The 22102-nt window shown below is 33.3% G+C and overlaps 1 protein-coding gene and 1 long non-coding RNA gene across 2 annotated transcripts; one reads left to right on the forward strand and one right to left on the reverse strand.

Moving 5' to 3' along the window:
• The first annotated feature begins 10880 nt into the window (after positions 1 to 10880).
• LOC128285214 (uncharacterized) lies at positions 10881 to 13167 on the forward strand. The gene is made up of 4 exons (XM_053022610.1): positions 10881 to 10972; positions 11449 to 11533; positions 12100 to 12266; positions 13138 to 13167. The coding sequence occupies exons 1-4, from the start codon at positions 10883 to 10885 to the stop codon at positions 13165 to 13167; spliced, it is 372 nt and encodes a 123-aa protein (XP_052878570.1). The 5' UTR covers positions 10881 to 10882.
• Positions 13168 to 20822: 7655 nt separating this feature from the next.
• On the reverse strand, positions 20823 to 21896 carry LOC128283949 (uncharacterized). Its single transcript, XR_008274269.1, has 2 exons — positions 21766 to 21896; positions 20823 to 21079 (listed from the first exon to the last, which is right to left on the reverse strand). It is a non-coding gene; the product is annotated as an uncharacterized LOC128283949 (long non-coding RNA).
• Positions 21897 to 22102: the final 206 nt, after the last annotated feature.

Below are 22102 nucleotides of genomic sequence, written 5' to 3' on the forward strand. Positions count from 1 at the left end.
GTGTTTTATATTGTAAAATTTAAGTTATAATTATGTTAAGTAATAAAATTATAATGAATAAAAAATATAGTTAGTGGAATTAAAAGAAACAAAACCCATTTCTTGTTCCATTTTATATGAAAACCGAATTGAACAAGAAGAAAAGGGGGAGAACGGCCTTAGGGTTTATAAATGTCAAGTGTTGAATTTAGTTATTTTCTCATAACTTTTATGTTTTTTGAATTTCGGTACTATAAGTTAGTCGAACCATGTCCTATTTTTCAGTACTGCTTAAGATTTTAAATGTTACCATTGCTCATTAGTTAAAACTTTAGAGACTAATTTGATGGATTTTTAGGTTAGAAGTGAAAAGGACTAAATTACAAAAAATTCAAAGTTTAGGGGTAGAAATGAGAAATAGGGAGTTAAGTTTAGCTTAGAATGAAATTGATATAAAAATTTGGGATTAAATGTGAAAGTTATGTTAGTTTCGATTTTAGGGACTAAATTGAATTAAATTTAAAAGTTTCATAAATTAGCATTTGAAGGTGAAATTGTTTGTGAATTGGTGAAATGTGTTATTTATTTTTATTCCGTAGCTAACATCAATTTGAATTCCACGAAAAGGAAAGAAAAAGACAAAGCCGTCAACGAATAGCTCGGAGTTTACGGTTTATGTTTCTATAATCCGAACTAATTTATAAATTGCTGCATATTGATTTGTATGTTTAGGGTAAGCATTTGAGGTGAGAATGCTTCTCAATTGGGATGATTTGAGTAATTTATGATGATGAGGATTCAGTTATGCCTATTTGAGAAATATATGTGTTTTTATAAATTTATGAATTGAATTTATGTTTTGGGAAAATTATGGTTATCATAAAGTTGAATAAATGTACACATGTTGAGAATGTATATGAAATTGAAACATTGGTTGTTTGGAAATATGAAATAAAAATCCTATTAACTATTCAGATTGAGTTGGATATAGATGGCATACCATAAGATAGAAAGAGTTCAGAGTTACTTCGACTTTGAGTCGATGAGGCATTGGGTGTCAATTTACTTCGGTTTAATCGATGAGACACTGGGTGTCAATTTTATTTATAGCTCTGGGTGCAACCATTTGCTTTATATTTATCTGTTGTGGCATTGGGTGCCACATTAGTGTGTTGGTTAGATTCGTGTATCTATCTCCGAGCTATAACACCCCTAACCTATATCCGTCGCCGGACTATGGTTACGAGGCATTACTGAACAAAAACATAATTTCAAACGTTCACATATTCAAACAAATTATATTTATATATATAAAGTACATTGCCAATTAATTAATAAACATACATTAGTAATCATATTACATTTACGAATCATACTTCAACATTAACCGAATCCATACCATTCAAATAATCACATTGTTCATTAGAAAATATATATATACGCATGTAGTTTCATTATAAACCAAAACATTATGGCAAGCATCATTTGAATACACAAACATGTACATGTAAATATATATATATATATATATATATATACATATAACTAACATCTTGCTAAAATTCATATAATTCCCATAGTGCATTATTACACAAATTAGTATTCATTTGGTAAATATCTTTATCTTACTTACAATCTATATTAAACAACTAATCACTTTAAATACACATAGACTTTACATGCAAACCGAACTAAGTTCTTTTCATAACAACAAAACATACCCTATATCATGTATATCAAAATATACTCTAAACGAGCTTATCATATGAACTTATGTTTATAATACCATAATTATCAATCACAACCAAGTTCAATAAACCATTTTCAAACTATTTCAAAACATATATCACCAATCGCATATACTTTTCATTCATTTCACATAACATTAAAATCAAAATAAAATAAACCATTACAAAACATAACCAAAACCAAGCTTTAATGTTAAGCCATATTCACATGGTTCAATTTATACATATTCAAAGTTGAACAAAATACATATTAGCCTATACATGCCAAAAAGTTGAAAATAGACTTTTTAAAAGTACCGAAAGTTGACAATAGTGTGGATGACTTCGATAACGATCCCCGAGCTTAAAACTTACAACCAAAATCTATAAAATAGAATAACAAGAACACACAGAGTAAGCTAACTTAGCTTAGTAAGCCTTAAAGCAAATTAAACAACTCATTGTATAATCAAAACATTCAAACTAACCAAATTATATCCATGATGCTATACTTCATCTTAATAAAATACCTTGGCCGAATGTTCACAATCAATTATATAACACCATATAAATATTTCCTATAAAACTAATTACTTAAGATCAATTATATCATCACATAGACACTTATATATAAAGTCGAATATATAAGGTTCATCATAACAGTACATGTGACCTATAGTTCAAAATTCAATAGTACGTGACATATGGCCGAAAATGCACATTCAAGTTAACTTCACATTTAACTGAATATACAAGTTCAATATAAGCTCACATGTACTCACCTTTTTTGCTGAACATATACAATGCAAAATTTAGCTCAATTTCATTTGCTCAATATCCACAATAACTTGAATTCTTATAATTATAGACTTGAAAACAAATCACCAGTATAAAACCTGCTAGGCGTAAGCCTGAATCACCCACTGGCACAAGGCCTGCTAGACCCAAGGTCTGATATTTATTCACCGGCACTATGCCTGTTAGGCACAAAGCCCGATCAAAGTCACCAGCACAAGGCTTGCTAGGCTTAAAGCCCGAATATCACAAATAAAGAATCATTCCACTACATTTCATATATCAAATTATACAATACTCTATGTAACACATACCACTTTCAGAGGTTTTAAATCAGTCAAATGAAACTCAATCACAATAATTCAATGATACATGACATTCGGTTATTATACTAATAGATTATAAAATTCAAATCATCACAGTAAAACATTCTAAGTCCAAAATAAACCAAGTTTAATTACTTAAAGACTTACCTCGGATATCGACGGACGTTACAAATCGACTATTCGACTATTTTTGTTTTTCCCTGATCCAAGTCCGATTTCCTTTGATCTTGATCTATATAATTTCAAATTAACCTCATTTAAACACAATTTCATTCAATTTAATCCAACAACACATAAATCAAAAAATTACCATTTTACCCCTGATATTTCATACTTTTTACAAATTAGTCCTAATTGTATAAAACACCAAATACTCAAAATCTCATCACATCATAGCTAGGTCGAATCTTCCTTATGTCCATACTAATCCATACATTCTACTTATTTTGCATTTTAGTCTTTAAATTTATTATTTTTGCAATTTAGTCCTATTAACTAAAAATTATCAAAAACTCCAATACAAAACATGTTAATCTAAAACATATTTTTGATATTTCATCATCAAACATCACAAAACACAAATATTCATCAATGGAATAACTCAAAATATTCACCAAAATAAAAAATTCAAGCATGGGTTGGGTAATACTCGAAGCAACGATCTCAAAAACGTAAAAATTATCAAAAACTGAAACCAAACTAACCTTGAATCAAGCTTGAAATTGGCCGAAAATCGCAAAGCTCTTGATTCTTTTTCTTTTATCAAGTTGCGATGATGGAATATAATGAATATAATTTTTATTTTATGTTTTAATATATTATATGTTAACATTTAACATATTTTACTTATTTAACCTTATAAAAATAATAACATAAACATATACATTAAGAGTACATTCGACCATCACTAATATAAAGGATTATTTGCAACATAAATACTCCATATTAACAATTCATTATCAATTCGACCTTTATGAATTAAATTATCAAGTTTTCAACTTACGCTATTAAGTCCTTTTATCAAATTAAATACACAAGCAATCAAATTTTCATACGAAATTTTCGCACATATAAATTCACATATAATAAACATGAAAAATAATATTTAAATATTTTTTTCTAACTCAAATCCGTGATCCTGAAACCATCGTTTCGTTTAGGGTCTAAATTGGACTGCTACAACTCTCCCCATTAGGAATTTTCGTCCCCGAAAATGTTACCGATGAATAGGTTCGGATAACGCTCTTTCATTGTATCCTCTGGCTCCCACGTTGCTTCCTCAACTCCATGTTTATGCCACAATCTTTAACCAATGGAATTTTCTTATTTCGCAACTCTTTAATCTCGCGAGCCAGAATACGAACCGGTTCTTCCTCGTACGACATATTAGGCTTAATCTCAACTTCAGTCAGACTAATCACGTGTAAAGGATCAGATCGATATCTTCGAAGCATCGATACATGGAATACATTGTGAATCTTTTCTAGTTCAGGTGGTAACAGCAGTCTATACGCAACTGACCTAATCCGCTCGATAATCTCATACGGCCCAATAAATCTCGGACTTAATTTGCATTTATGACCGAATCTGAGTATTTTCTTCCATTGTGAAACTTTCAAAAACACTATATCCTCGATCTGAAACTCTATGTCTTTACGTTTCAAATCTGCATACGATTTTTGATGATCTGATGCTACTTTCAAACTTTCACAAATCACTTTTACTTTCTGTTCGGTTTCTTTAATCAAATCGACCCCGTGTATCTTATTTTCATTGAGCTCAGTCCAGTACAAAGGTGTACGTTATTTACGACCACACAAAGCTTCATAAGGTGCTATTTTGATACTTGATTGAAAGTTATTATTGTATGCAAATTCAATCAGACGTAGATATCGTTCCCACGTACCTTCAAACTCGAGAATGCAACATCTCAACATATCCTCAAATATCTGAATAATTTTCTTGGACTGACCGTCTGTCAGGGATGAAAGGCAGTGCTAAAATGTTGTTTAGTACCTAATGCATATTGCAGTGTCTTCCAAAACCGCGATGTAAACCTCGGATCTCTATCTAAAACAATAGATATAGACACACCATGTAACCTCACGATCTGAGTAACATACAATTCAGCCAGTTTATCAAGTGAGTAATGTGTACGAACTGGAACAAACTGAGCAGATTTAGTTAATCTATCAATAATAACCCAGATTGCATCTTTCTTGCTCGGTGTCAACGGTAAACCGAATACAAAATCTATCGTGACTCTATCCCATTTCCATTCAGGTATCATGATCGGTTGGAGTAATCCAGAAGGTACCTAATGCTCGGCTTTTACTTGTTGATAGACTAAACATTTAAATACAAATTCAGAGATGTCTCGTTTCATAGCTTGCCACCAATAGTGTTGTTTCAAATCATTATACATCTTCGTACTACTCAGATAAACAGATAATCGACTGTTGTGAGCTTCATTCAAGATCATTTGAATCAACTCTGTATTTCTCGAAACACATATTCGGTTTCTAAATCTCAAACAGTCATTAACATCAACTCGAAACTCTAAATCCATATTTGAATTACATTGAGCCCATTTAACTATCAAATCGTTGTCGATTTTCTAAGCTTCATAAATCTACTGAATAAATAACATTCTTGCTTTTAACTCAGCTATTATCGCACCATCATCTGACATAGCTATATGTGCATTCATTGCATGCAAAGCAAACAGTGATTTTTGGCTTAAAGCATCAGCAACAACATTAGCCTTTCTCGGGTGATGTCAATTAGAAGTTTATAATCTTTCAACAATTCTAACCATCGATGCTTTCTCAAATTCAAATCTTTCTGAGTCATCAAATACTTCAGACTTTTGTGATCTGAATAAACATGACATTTCCCCCCGAATAGATAATGACGCCACATCTTCAACGCGAATACTATAGCTACCAATTCTAGATCATATATTGGATAGTTCTTTTCATGCGGCTTTAACTGTCTCGAGGCATAAGCTATAACTCTGCCTTCCTGCATCAAAACACACCCCAAACCATTTAAAGATGCATCATGAAAGATAACAAATTCTTTATCCGTTTCTGGCTGAACTAGCATTGAAGCTTCGGTCAAAAGGGCTTTTAACTGATCAAAGCTTTTCTGGCACTTTTCTGACCATTTAAACTTAACTTCTTTCTGCAGAAGCTTCATCATTGGAGTTGCAATCATAGAGAAACCTTTCACAAAACGTCTATAGTAACCAGTAAGTCCCAGAAAACTTCTAACTTCAGAAACATTTCTCGGAGGTTTCTAATCAAGTATTGCTGAAATTTTACTAGGATCAACCCGAATACCTGATGCTGAAACAACATGTCCTAGAAAACTAACTTCGTGTTACCAGAACTCACATTTACTAAACTTCGCATACAACTATTTTTCTCGCAAAGTCTGTAACACAAGTCTCAACTGCTCGGCATGTTCGGTTTCGTTACGAGAGTAGATCAGTATATCATCAATGAACACAACTACAAACCGATCTAAATACTGCATGAAGATCTGATTCATCAAATCCATAAAAATAGCAGGTGCATTAGTAAGTCCCAACGGCATAACTAGAAACTCATAATGTCCGTACCTCGTTCGAAAAGCAGTTTTTGGCACATCGGGGTCTCTGACTCGCAACGAATAATAACTCGATCTCAAGTCTATCTTCGAAAACACTGAAGCCCCTTTTAACTGATCGAACAAGTCGTCAATCTATGGCAACCGGTATTTATTCTTTATAGTCACTTTATTTAACTGGCGATAATCAATACACATTCTTATAGTTCCATCTTTCTTTATCACAAATAGAACTGGTGCACCCTAGGGAGAGAAACTAAGTCGTGCAAAACCTCTATTTGTTAACTCTTGTAGTTGTGCTTTCAATTCTTTTAATTCAGTAGGTGCCATCCGATACGGAGCTATCGGAATCGGAGTCGTCCCCGGTACTAACTCAATACCAAACTCTACCTCTCAGATAGGTGGTAAACCCAACAATTCTTCAATAAACACAGCCGGATACTCGCACACAACTGGTGTAGATTCAATCTTCTTTTTAGTTACTTTACTATCAAACACATAAGCAAGGTAAGCTTCACAACCTTTTCTTACATACTTTCGAGCTAACATCGAATATATTACCGCTGGTAAACCATTCAGATCATTAGATTCAATCCGAATAATCTCATTGTTCTGACATCTCGAATTAATGGTGTTTCTTTTACAATTAACAAAAGCATCGTGCAAAGTCAGCCAGTCCATACCCAAAATTATATCGAACTCGTCGAAAGGTAATAACATCAAATCGGCCAGAAAGCATGAATTTTGAATCATTAACGGGCAATTCTTACACACTTTGTCAACCAGAACACACCAACCCAGGGGGTTTGATACTCGAATTACAAACTCAGTAGACTCAATAGGAAAAGTCTTACTGGATACTAATGTTTCACACACATATGAATGCGTTGAACCAGGATCAATCAATGTAATAACACTAGTATCATAAAGAGTGAAAGTACCAGTAATAACATCTGGGGAAGAAGCTTCTTCGCGAGCTCGTATAGCATATGCTCTGGCAGTTGCACGAGCCTCAGATCGAACCACTGTATCTTTCGTCCCTATCTGACTACCACTTGTATTACCCGAATGTCTGGGTGGTCTGTCTCATGCTGACATGTTACTTAGTCTCGCGTTCTGAACAGTGTTTTGCTTGGCTAACATCGAACAATCTCGGATGAAATGATCCATCGATCCAGATTTAAAACAAGACCGATCATACAATCTACAACTTCCAGAATGCCATTTACCACAATGCTTACACTCGAGTCTGTTCTGTCGATCATTACCAACACTAGCAATCGAAGTAGCTCGTGAACTCATAGGACATCGGTCTCGATCTCGTCTAGAAAAGTCCGAAGTAGCTTTAAATCGATTAGAATCATCTCGAAAATTCTTCGATGCTGATTGAAAAGTCTTGTTCGATAATCTTTTACGGGAATCTCTGGCTTCAAAATAAGCTTTTCTTTTCTCTTTCCTGAGCTCTTTGGCTTTACAAGTTCACTCAACAAGTACCACGAACTCTTTAATTTCAAGTATACCAACCAGCAATTTAATGTCTTCATTTAAACCGTCTTTGAATCTTTTACACATGATAGCTTCGGTTGAAACACATTCACGAGCATATCGACTAAGTCTCACAAATTTTCGCTCGTACTCGGTTACGGTCATACGAATCTGTTTCAATTCTAGAATTCTTTTCATTTCTGGTCGATAAATCTCGGGCTGATGTATTTCATATAAAACTCCGCTTGAAAGAATTCTCAAGTCACTATCTCTTTTAGGACCACCGATACTAGTGTATTCCACCAATGATATGTAGTGTCTCGTAACAAAGATATGGCACACTTTAAACATTCATCTGGAGTACATGATAACTCGTCAAATACACGAATAGTATTATCAAGCCACAACTCGGCCCGTTCAACATCATCATCATCATTAACCTTAAACTCTTTGGCCCCGTGTTTTCTGATTTTATTTACAGGAGGCCTATTAAATCTCATCGGATCAATTATCGGAGGTATCACAGGTATCGGAGATGGATTATTCGGGGGTAGAGGTTGTTGTATAGCCGGATTAGTCCGGATATACTAAGTAAACCATCCGTTTATCATTTCGTAGAAGGCTTATTTAGCCTCCCCCTCATAGCTACTCGAGATAGGTCGTGATTCAACTGGCGTTGTCCCATGCGCGGGAGCAGGCGCTACGCTCTCAACATCATCAGCCACAGCTCTATCGGGATCCATTTACTGTATAAAAGTTCATTTTCAAATGTCAGAAGTCATCACACTATCGCGGTATAAATTTTGGCATGTATATCTAAACTCACGCACGCTATGTTAGTCCTAAAACCGACTAACCGTAGCTCTGATACCAATAAATTGTAACACCTCTAACTCATATCTGTCGTCGGACTAGGGTTACGAGGTATTACTGAACAAAGACATAATTTCGAACGTTCACATATTCAAACAAATTATATTTATATATATAGTACATTGCCAATTAATTAATAAACATACATTAATAATCATATTACATTTACAAATCATACTTCAACTTTAATCAATCCATACCATTCAAATAATCACATTTTTCATTAGAAAATATATATATACGCATGTACTTTCATTATAAACCAAACCATTATGGCAAGCATCATTCAAATACACAAACATGTACATGTAAAATATATATATACATATAATTAACATCTTGCTAAAATTCATATAATTCCCATAGTGCATTATTACACAAATCACTATTCATTTGGTAAATATCTTTATCTCACTTACAATCTATATTAAACAACTAATCACTTTAAATACACATACACTTTACATGCAAACTGAACTAAGTTCTTTTCATAACAACAAAACATACCCTATATCATGTATATCAAAATATACTCTAAACGAGCTTATCATATGAACTTATGTTTATAATTAACTGAACATGTACCATAATCGAATTATCAATCACAACCAAGTTCAATAAACCATTTTCAAACTATTTCCAAAACATATATCACCAATCGCATATACTTTTCATTCATTTCACATAACTTTAAAATCAAAACAAAATAAACCATTACAAAACATAACCAAAACCAAGCTTTAATGTTAATCCATATTCGCATGGCTCAATTTATACATATTCAAAGTTGAACAAAATACATATTAGCCTATACATGCCAAAAAGTTGAAAATAGACTTTTTAAAAGTACCGAAAGTTGACGATAGTGTGGATGACTTCGATAACGATCCCCGAGCTTGAAACTTACAACCAAAATCTATAAAACAGATTAGCTTAGTAAGCCTTAAGCAAATTAAACAACTCATTGTATAATCAAAACATTCAAACTAACCAAATTATATCCATAATGCTATACTTTATCTTAATAAAATACCTTGGCTGAATGTTCACAATCAATTATATAACACCATATAAATATTTACTATACAACTAATTACTCAAGATCAATTATATCATTACATAGACACTTATCTATAAAGCCGAATATATAAGGTTCATCATAACATTACATGTGACCTATAGTTCAAAATTCAATAGTACGTCACATATGGTCGAAAATGCAAATTCAAGTTAACTTCACATTTAACCGAATATACAAGTTCAATATAAGCTCACATGTACTTACCTTTTTGGCTGAACATATACAATGCAAAATTTAGCTCAATTTCATTTGCTCAATATCCACAATAACTTGAATTATTATAATTATAGACTTGAAAACAAATCACCGGTATAAAACCTGCTAGGCGTAAGCCTGAATCACCCACCGGCACAAGGCCTGCTAGACCGAAGGTCTGATATTTATTCACCGGCACTAAGCCTGTTAGGTACAAAGCCCGATCAAAGTCACCAGTACAAGGCTTGCTAGGCTTAAAGCCCAAATATCACAAATATAGAATCATTCCACAACATTTAATATATCGAATTATACAATATTCTATGTAACACATACCACTTTCAGAGGTTTTAAATCAGTCAAATGAAACTCAATCACAATAATTCAATGATACATTACATTCGGCTATTATACTTGTAACAGTCTAGTTTAGACCCTAGTAAGAACAGTAGTTTCGGGACCACGAATCCGAGTAAAAAAAATATTTTAATATTATTTTCTGTGTTTAAAGTATGTGAATTGATATGTGTGAAATTTTCGTACGAAAATTTTATCGTTGTGTGCTTGATTTAATAAAAAGGACTAAATCGCGTAAAACGTAAAAGTTGCATGCTATTAGTTAAAGGTGTCAATTGGCCTTGGCTTTTTAATATGATGGCCTTAAATGGTAAATAGCCCATTTATAAGATAGTGGATGATATTTGGTTTGGCATTTGTGTATATATGAATTTATTTTAATGGTAAAATGGTAAAATGTTAAAAAAAAAGTTTAATTAAATAAATCAAAAGCCATGTGTTTTTGTCTTTTTATGCTATCATCTTTCTCCATAGCTGAATGTGAAAAGAAAAAGATGAGTTTGGAAGCTTTGAATATTCGGCACTTTGAAAGCTTATTTCGGGTATGTGTTTTACTCGGTTTTTTATAATTTTTATGTTTTTGATATCGTTGCTTCGAGTACTAGTAAACCCATGCCTTAATTTTTGGATTTAATGAAGAATTTGAGATTTTCCATTGTTTATTATGTGATGAAATTGTTGTTTGATGATGATTAATAAATCTTTGATGTTTAATTTTCATGTTTAATTAAGTGATTTTTTTTATAAAAATGTGTATTAAGGACTAAATTTAGAAATTTGTAAATTGAGGGGTCAAAACGTGAAATAAATAAAAGATATGGGTTGCTAGAGACCTAAGATAAATTCGGCCTAACAGGGGTTTGATGAAATTTTGAGTAATTTGTGTTATTTTGAGATAGAGATTAAATTGTAAAAATATGAAATGTTAGGGGATAAAATGCAAAATGCCCAAATTATGTGTATTTAGATAAAATTTAATGAAATATTGAATAGGTGAGTTAATTTTGATATTAATTAGATTGGCAAAAGTGGAATTCAAATTTGGATCTGGGGAAAATCAAAGTGGTCGATTAGTCGTCTCGTTCTGATTATCGTTGTCCGAGGTAAGTCCTTAAGTAATTAAATTTGATTTGTTGCGCGCTTAAGATTATATAAAATGATAAGTAATTATTTGACCTTTACAAGTTCGATTTGCAATAAGTATATTGTATTTAGGCTATAAAGCCGAATATGAAATGGATGATTTATGTATATAATGTGGCCGAATGACTATTAAGTGATGATGTTAAAGTGTGTAATATGTGTATACAATTTTATTGTACTTGTTTGTATAAAGTCGAATGTGAATTGAATGGTATATATGTGGTGACCGAATAGCTATTATGAAACAAAGTCAAAGAATGTGATATTTGTATAATAGATGAATTGTGACTATTGTTCATACTAGATCGAGGTTGTGTGTGAAATAATTTGTGAATATGGCCTATAGCCGAATGGTTATTAAAAGTGAAACTGGGATAGTGAAAAGATTATGTGTTCCTTGTGTATGATTACTGAACCGAAAGTTAAAGGGTAGGTGTACATTTTGTGCTTATATTCGAATGAAGCAATTGAATTGCTAATGTGATATGTTATGTGAAATGTGTTTACATGTGAATAAATATGCAAGACACTAGAAATGTATCCGGGCTAAAGTCCCGCAGGCTTCGTGCTGGAAATGTATCCAGGCTAAAGTCCCGCAGGCTTCATGTTGAAAATGTATCCGGGCTAAAGTCCCGCAGGCTTCGTGCTGGAAATGTATCCGGGCTAAAGTCCTGCAGGCTTCATGTTGGAAATGTATCCGAGCTAAAGTCCCGAGCTTCGTCTTTGAAATGTATCCGCTAAAGTCCCGAGCTTTGTCTTGGTAATATAATTTCGGGTTTTATACCTAGCGAGGCCAGTGCCGATGAATTTGATAAAAGTATACAATTACAAGATCCTACACTAAGTTGACAAATTGAAAGTGTATTACATATTAAGTTGGCCAGGTATGTATCATGTACTCGTATGCGATTTTGATTTGAATTAAATTATAAATATATAAAGTGATGCATCTGTGAATAAGTGTTATGACTATAAATGTGATCGTGATATATTCGGTAAATGTATGAAGTTATGTGAAGTGATTCTATGTTTATATTCAAATATAAACACTTGGTCATTGTGGAAAGGTTTGTGGAAGTATATGATTTTATATTTAGGTGATTACGATCATGGAAAATTAAATGTGAATATGATATTGTATTTTATTCGTTTCAATTGAACTAAAGCTGATAGTGAAGCATTTTAATGCCTATGTTATATGAGTTCGATCTTGAATGACATGATATACATGTTTAGATAATTTGAATGCAAGGAATGTGTGAAAGAGAAAATTTGTTGTAACGCCCCCTTTACCCGAGACCGTCGCTGGAGTCGAGCACGAGGCATTACTAAACTTATTTGAGCACTTAAACAAATTCAAACAATTTATATCACACTTTCCAGACAAGCTGTCCAACTGTGTCATAGTTGCTAAATAATTCATATCTCGAGTTATAAAACTCGAAATCCAAATCCGTAAATTTTCTCTGAATTTATACTCATATATCTACTTACAAATTTTTTTCTAGAATTTTTGGTCAAGCCAATTAGTACAGTTTATTATTTAAAATCTCCCCTGTTTCAGGGTTTGACTACTCTGACCTTTTTGTATTAGAAATCAGATATCTCTCTGTACAGAGCTTCAATGACTATGCCGTTTGTCTCTAATAAAACTAGACTCAATAATGAATCTGTACATATAAATTATGACTTCTAATTATCTTTGTAAAATTTATGGTGAATTTCCAAAGTCAGAACAGGGGATCCAAAAATTGCTCTGGCCCTGTTTCACAAAAATTTAAACATCTCATAAAATATAGCTCATATACCTGTTTTGCTTCTTCCATATGAAAATAGACTCATCGAGATTCGATTCCATAATTTATTCATTATTTAATTCCATTTCTACTATTTTTAGTGATTTTTCAAAGTCAAACTACTGCTACTTACCGAAAACTATTTTAGTACAAATATTGTTAACTAGTTTATAACATCTTTACTTCAATTCATTCAAACTCTATACATGCCATATAAATCTTCAAACATAAAACAAAAGCTACCGAATTGATCTGGATAGTGTGCTTTGTTGTGTTGATCCGATCTACCCACTTCACTTCAAGTCAATCTACATAAAAATATTAAACACACACAAGTAAGCTTATTGAAGCTTAGTAAGTTCATAGGTTAAAAGTAATGCTTACCAAACATAATATTTCCAAACAATACCAAAACATTTACTAAAGTTTCCTGCGATTCACAACCATTGTTATAATAATTCACATAGTTGAGCTCAACAAGAATAACTACTCAATCTCTTCCATTTGGATCACTTCTCTTTATTTCTTATAATCAAATTAGGAAACGGCTTACGAAATTGAGTACGTCGTTGCTCAATGCCACGATTCACAACTCAGTATGGTTTTCCTCATTGAAATACCATACCTACATTTTTCAACTCGGTATGGGAAATGCCATACCTACATTTCTTAACTCAAGTATGGATTTGATAATACCATACCTACATTTCACACTCAAGATGGATAATACCATACCTACATTTCACAACTCAGTATGGATGATACCATACCTACATTTCACACTTTGCCATGGAACAACCATGGTCTTATCCAATCAATTCATCACACGTCACGATACTGAACGTACTCAATCCTGCGTTTTCCTAATTTGCATTTCCACATTTATTCTTTCATTAACAAAATCTACACAATCCCACAACAAATTCAGTATATAATAACACATTATATACTTCAATCATTCACAAATAAACATCTAATTTCAACCATATGAACTTACCCGCTAATTTGTAGAAGATATTGAAATTTTGGGACTATTCCGCAACTTTTTCTTTTCCTCGTTCTTCTTTGGATTCTTGATCTATAATATAAAATATTTCTACTCATTAGCATTTATTTGATTTCTATTTCACTTCACAATTTATGCTGTTCAAATTTCGAAATTGCACTTTTACCCCAAAATTTACAGTTTCACAATTTAGTCCCTACTCAATTCACCCATCAATTGAACTAATTTTTCTCAATTAACACTTTATTTTATCATTATAAACTATTTCAAAACCTTTTATATTCTGAATTTCAACAGCAACCTTCAATTCACAACTTTTTCACAATTAGGTCCTAAATATCATTTCCTATCAAAATCACTTAATAAAACCACCTTAATATGAAATTAGAACTTAAATTTCATAATAATTCATCATAAAATTCCTTATCCATCCAGGGTAACTTCCAATTTCACCCATAAAATCAAAAACTAATGAATTCTACAAGTGGACCTAATTGTAAAAGTCATAAAAACATAAAATTATCAAGAAAAAGCAAGAATTAGACTCACATGATGTAAAAATATGAAAACCAGCTTTCTCCAGACCTTATATGGCGTTTTGGCTGAGAAATTATGAAGAAAATGTGTAGATTTTTCAATTACATCATTATTTAACTATTAACTTTTATCTATTTCCAATTTTGCCCTTGTTCACATTGTTTTCTTGCTTATTTCATACCCAAACCGTCCAGCCATTAACCTTTGGGTCTAATTGCTCTTTAAATCCATCTTTTAAATACTTAAGCTATTTACTCACAATTTAACAAATTTTGTGCTATTTTCAATTTAATCCTTTTCAATTAATTAGCCATCCAAACGTTAAAATTTTCTAACGAAACTTTAATACTAACTCAATGACACTCCATAAATATTTATAAAAATATTTATAGCTCGATTTTCAACTTTGAGGTCTCGATACCTCATTTTTGACCCGTTGACCTAATAAATTCTTTTAATTCACTAATTTCACCATTTCACAAATTCTTCTAAATTCTTACTTGACTCATAAATATTAAATTACTATCTTGTTCAATCTTATTTGTCGAATTTAGTGATCTCAAATCACCATTTCCGACACCACTTGAAAATTAGTAGTTATAACTCTCCCCCTTTAAAAATTTCGTCCTCGAAATTTGTTACTGAAAATAGATTTGATCTTGTGATCTTATTGACTCCTCTGTTTCCCAGGTTGCCTCCTCCATACCATGTCGATGCCATAATACTTTAACCAATGGTACTCTTTTGTTCCGCAATTCCTTAACTTCACGAGCCAAAATCTTCACCGGTTCTTCCGAATAAGTCATATCTGGTTGAAGCTCAATTTCGATGGGGAATTACGTGTGAAGGATCGACCTATACTTGCCTTAGCATAGACACATGAAACACATTATGAATCTTCTCAAGTTCCGGAGGTAAAGCCAAACGATAAGCCACAGGACCAACCCTTTCCACAATTTCATATGGCCCTATGAATCTCGGACTTAATTTTCCTTTTTACCAAATCGTAACACCCTTTTCCATGGTGAAACTTTTAAAATACTCGATCACCCACTGCATATTCTATGTCTCTTCGTTTTAAATCCGCATATGACTTGACGATCTGAAACGACTTTTAGACTATCTCGAATAATCCGGACTTTCTCTTGGTTTCTCGAATCAAATCAACCCCAACTATTTTTGATTCACTCAATTCAGACCAACACAATGGAGTCTTGCATTTTCTACCATAAAGAGCCTCAAATGGTGTCATTTTTATACTAGACCGATAGCTATTGTTGTAAGCAAACTCACCAACAGTAAATACCTTTCCCAACTGTCACCAAACTCGAGTATACAACATCTTAACATATCTTCTAAAATTTGAATCACTCGCTCGATTGTCCATCTGTTTGAGGATGAAATGTCAGACTAAAATTCAATCTGGTGCCTAAGGCTTCTTGCAATTTATTCCAAAATCTTGAAGTAAACCTCGGATCCCGATGCGAAATGATAGATATTGGAACTCCATGTAGTCTCACAATCTCGACACATACAATTCGCTAACTTATTAAGTGAAAAATCTATTCGATTGGAATAAAGTGTCTTGACTTTGTCAATCTATCAACAATCACCCATATCGAATCTTTCTTTCTGAGTCATAGGCAATCGACACAAAATCCATTGAAATATGCTCCCACTTCCATTCAGAATCATAATGGGTTGTAATAAACCCGTTGGCACTTGATGCTCTGCTTTAACTTGCGGCAAATCAAACATTTTGCAATAAATTCGAAATTTCTCTTTTCATACCGGCCACCAATATGTCTTTTTCGATCACCATACATTTTGTACTACGGGATGAATAGAATACATACTATTATGTGCTTGAAATAATATCATTCTTTAAATCAAAATTATTGGGAACACAAATCCTATTATGATAGCGCAATATACCTTCATCATCAATCTTGAACTCGAATCTAAATTATCCCGAACCATTTGTCGTTTCAGACCAATTTTGGATCTTCATTCTGCGACTTCGAATTTGTTGAAGAAACATTGGTTTTACCTTCAATTCTACTAATACAACACCTTCTTCATTAAGAGCCAAATGAGCATTCATTGCCCAAGTGCAAACAAGGATGACTTTCGACTCGATGCATCAAGAACTACATTAGCTTTCCCTGGATGATAGTCAATAACCAAATCATAGTCTTTCAGCAACTCTAACCACCGTCTCTGTCTTAAGTTCAGTTCCTTCTGAGTCATTAAGTATTTCAAACTTTTGTGATCCGTATACATATAACACTTCTCACCATATAAATAGTGTCTCCAAATTTTTAAGGCAAAAACAATTGCAGCTAACTCAAGATCATGTGTAGGGTAATTCTTTTCATGTGGTTTTAATTGCCGTGAAGCATAAGCCACTACCTTTCCCGACTGCATTAACACACAACCCAAACCACTTAAAGATGCATCACTGTACACAACATACGGTATACGATTCGGTTGAGTTAAGACCGGAGCTTCATTAACATTTTCTTTAATCGATCAAAGCTCACGACATTCATCGACCACATAAACTCAACATTCTTCTCAGAATAAACGAGTCATTGGTGAAGCAATCATGGAAAAATTCTTTACAAAACGGCGATAGTATCCTGCTAATCCCAGAAAACTTCGCACTTCAGTTACATTCTTCGGTGTTTTCCAATTCACCACTGCCGAAACTTTACTTGGATCCACACGAATTCCTTCAGCTGATATAATATGACCCAGAAATCCAACCTCATGAAGCCAAAACTCACATTTACTAAATTTCGCATATAACTGTTTTTCTCTCAAAGTCTGTAGTACAATTCTCAAGTGCTGTGCATGTTCGGATTCTGTCTTTGAATAGACCAATATGTCATCAATAAATACCACCACAAATCTATCCAAATAAGACTGAAAAATTCGATTCATTAAATCCATAAATGCAGCAGGGGCATTCGTTAAACCAAAAGGCATTACCAAAAATTCGTAGTGACCATACCGAGTTCGAAAAGCAGTCTTTGGCACATCACACTCTTTAACCTTCAGCTGATAATACCCAGATCTAAGGTCTATTTTTGAGAACACTGCAAAGACCTTTCAGTTGATCAAACAAATCATCGATACGAGGTAATAGATATTTATTTTTAATTGTTACCTTATTCAACTGCCTGTAATCAATACACAATCGCAACGAACCATCTTTCTTTTTCACAAATAAGACAGGTGCGCCCCAAAGTTATGTACTCGGTCTGATGAACCCTTTATCCAATAACTCTTGCAACTGTGTCTTCAACTCTTTTAACTCAGCTAGTGCCATTCTATACGGTGTTATTGATATTGGAGCTGTACCCGAAATTACATCAATTGTGAATTCAACCTCACGATCTGGGGGTAAACCGGTAATTCCTCGAGAAACACATCAAGAAACTCATTAACAATCGACAATTGTTCCATCTTCAATTCGAACCCGAGTATCAAGAATATAAGCTAGAAATGCTTTATTACCTTTCGAATCAATTTTCGAAATGTAAAGGTGAAATAATCCGACATTATTCTTTTTATCCCCAAACTCACCAAACTATTTCCCTGTCGACATTTTAAATCAATCCGTTTTCTCTACAATTCACTATGGCATCGTGTTCAATCAACCAATCCATTCTAAGAATAACATCAAATTCTCGGAAGGTAACAACATTAAATCGTGAGAGAATTCACGACCTTGTATTTTCAGTGGACAATTCAGACATATTAAATTAACCAACACACTTTGCCCTAGTGGATTAGTGACTTGCAATTCAAGGTCGATGGACTCAACGGTCATTTTCTTTTCGACACTAATGCGGTGCAAATATATGAATGTGTAGATCCGGATCAATTAAAGCATACAGAATCATCAAAAGATAGAAATTACCACTATCACATCCGGAGCGAAGCTTCTTCCCTTGCGGATAGCATATGTACGTCAGGTACTCTTGTCTCGATCGGGTTGCAGTATCTCTCGTTCGAATGAACAGTCCAAGTAGCACTACTTTGACTGAACGTTTACCTTCGAGGAGTATTTGCTTGCTTCTCCCTTGTTCTCTATCTTCTTTAATAATTGAGGACAGTCCGAATAAAATGATCAGTTCCACCACATTTATAGCAAGCTCGGCTCTTCCCCAACACTCACCAATATGAAATCTACCACAATTTTTACATCTAAGTCTCGAATATTTTGCACACTACTAACACTAGCTGCTGGTTTCTTAGTTACTCCGACATCTTGTTGAGTCGTTTTACTATTATTCGATCGTTCGGGATTATAACAGTCGACGAAATCATTTCGAACTTTTGGCGAAAAAGTCGAAGTTGGTCTAGAGAAACTTCTTTTGTATACCTCTTTACCTCTTCTTTCTCTTTGCATCTTTCATTATACACTTCTTCCATCTTTTGAGCTCGATCGACGTAATCACAAATTCGAATCTCTGTACCTCCAATCATCATTCGATTTCATCATTAAGCCCTTCTTCAAATCTAATGCACATTTCTTCCTCTGTCGGTACAACATCCCGAGCATATCTCTTGAGATACACAAATTCTCTTTCATATTCGCCATTGTTTTATTCCTTGTCGAAGATCAAGAAATTCTCTCTTCTTCTTATCTAAATATCTCTTTCCCACATACTTCTTCTTAAATTCGTTTTGGAAGAATTCCCAGGTAAGTTTATCTGCAGGTACCACTGCCTCAATGGTTTCCCACCAATTATACGCTTCTTCTTTCAATAGCGAAATCGACATCCCAAATAGTCCTCCGGAGAACACATCATCTGCTTAAAACTCTCTCCAAACTCTTTAACCAATACTCGCTTTAACCGGATCATCGTCCGATCTCCCTCGAAATTCTTCAGCTCCAAACTTTCTGAGTTTTTCAATTGGTGTTCTTTTGCTAGATTCATCTATTAAAGGAGGAGCAACCGGGGTTGTAACTGGTGGTACAGTAGGGGGAGGAGGAGGTTGTTGTGCCTGACTTCTTCCTTGTATTGTTTCATGATACCACTGATTCATTAATCCATAAATCATATTTTTAAGTTCTTCCTCTCTCATCAAAGAAATCGGGACATTACCACTTGTTCCCTGCTCAGAAGTCTGTATTCTACTATTAACTTCCTCTTCCTGACTAGCACCATCGGGTCTATCAGACATCTTTACAATCTATAACAAAAATTAGTAATTAGATCGGATCATTCACATCACACTATCACGATTTATATGGCATGTATTTTTAAACACTTTACACATCAAATTCGCTCCGAGAATCGACTAAACCAGGCTCGATACCAATAAATGTAACGCCCCTTTACCCGAGACCGTCATTGAGTCGAACACGAGGCATTACTAAACTTATTTGAGCACTTAAACAAATTCAAACAATTTATATCACACTTTCCAGACAAGCTGTCCAACTGTGTCATAGTTGCTAAATAATTCATATCTCGAGTTATAAAACTCGAAATCCAAATCCGTAAATTTTCTATGAATTTATACTCATATATCTACTTACCAATTTTTTTCTAGAATTTTTGGTCAAGCCAATTAGTACAGTTTATTATTTAAAATCTCCCCTGTTTCAGGGTTTGACTACTCTGACCTTTTTGTATTACAAATCAGATATCTCTCTGTACAGAGCTTCAATGACTATGCCGTTTGTCTCTAATAAAACTAGACTCAATAAGGAATCTGCACATATAAAGTATGACTTCTAATTATCTTTGTAAAATTTATGGTGAATTTCCAAAGTCAGAACAGGGGATCCAGAAATTGCTCTGGCCCTATTTCACAAAAATTTAAACATCTCATAAAATATAGCTCATATACCTGTTTTGCTTCTTCCATATGAAAATAGACTCATCGAGATTCGATTCCATAATTTATTAATTATTTAATTCCATTTCTACTATTTTTAGTGATTTTTCAAAGTCAAACTACTGCTACTTACCGAAAACTATTTTAGTACAAATATTGTTAACTAGTTTATAACATCTTTACTTCAATTCATTCAAACTCTATACATGCCATATAAATCTTCAAACATAAAACAAAAGCTACCGAATTGATCTGGATAGTGTGCTTTGTTGTGTTGATCCGATCTACCCACTTCACTTCAAGTCAATCTACATAAAAATATTAAACACACACAAGTAAGCTTATTGAAGCTTAGTAAGTTCATAGGTTAAAAGTAATGCTTACCAAACATAATATTTCCAAACAATACCAAAACATTTACTAAAGTTTCCTGCGATTCACAACCATTGTTATAATAATTCACATAGTTGAGCTCAACAAGAATAACTACTCAATCTCTTCCATTTGGATCACTCCTCTTTATTTCTTATAATCAAATTAGGAAACGGCTTACGAAATTGAGTACGTCGTTGCTCAATGCCACGATTCACAACTCAGTATGGTTTTCCTCATTGAAATACCATACCTACATTTTCAACTCGGTATGGGAAATGCCATACCTACATTTCTTAACTCAAGATGGATTTGATAATACCATACCTACATTTCACATTTCAAGATGGATAATACCATACCTACATTTCACAACTCAGTATGGATGATACCATACCTACATTTCACACTTTGCCATGGAACAACCATGGTCTTATCCGTCAATTCATCACACGTCACGATACGAACGTACTCAATCCTGCGTTTTTCCTAATTTGCATTTCCACATTTATTCTTTCATTAACAAAATCTACACAATCCCACAACAAATTCGTATATAATAACACATTATATACTTCAATCATTCACAAATAAACATCTAATTTCAACCATATGAACTTACCCGGCTAATTTGTAGAAGATATTGAAATTTTGGGACTATTCCGCAACTTTTTCTTTTCCTCGTTCTTCTTTGGATTCTTGATCTATAATATAAAATATTTCTACTCATTAGCATTTATTTGATTTCTATTTCACTTCACAATTTATGCTGTTCAAATTTCAAAATTGCACTTTTACCCCAAAATTTACAGTTTTCACAATTTAGTCCCTACTCAATTCACCCATCAATTGAACTAATTTTTCTCAATTAACACTTTATTTTATCATTATAAACTATTTCAAAACCTTTTATATTCTGAATTTCAACAGCAACCTTCAATTCACAACTTTTTCACAAT

The sequence above is a fragment of the Gossypium arboreum genome, chromosome 2 (assembly GCF_025698485.1).
Source record: "Gossypium arboreum isolate Shixiya-1 chromosome 2, ASM2569848v2, whole genome shotgun sequence".
In the NCBI taxonomy this organism is placed as follows: Eukaryota; Viridiplantae; Streptophyta; class Magnoliopsida; order Malvales; family Malvaceae; genus Gossypium; species Gossypium arboreum.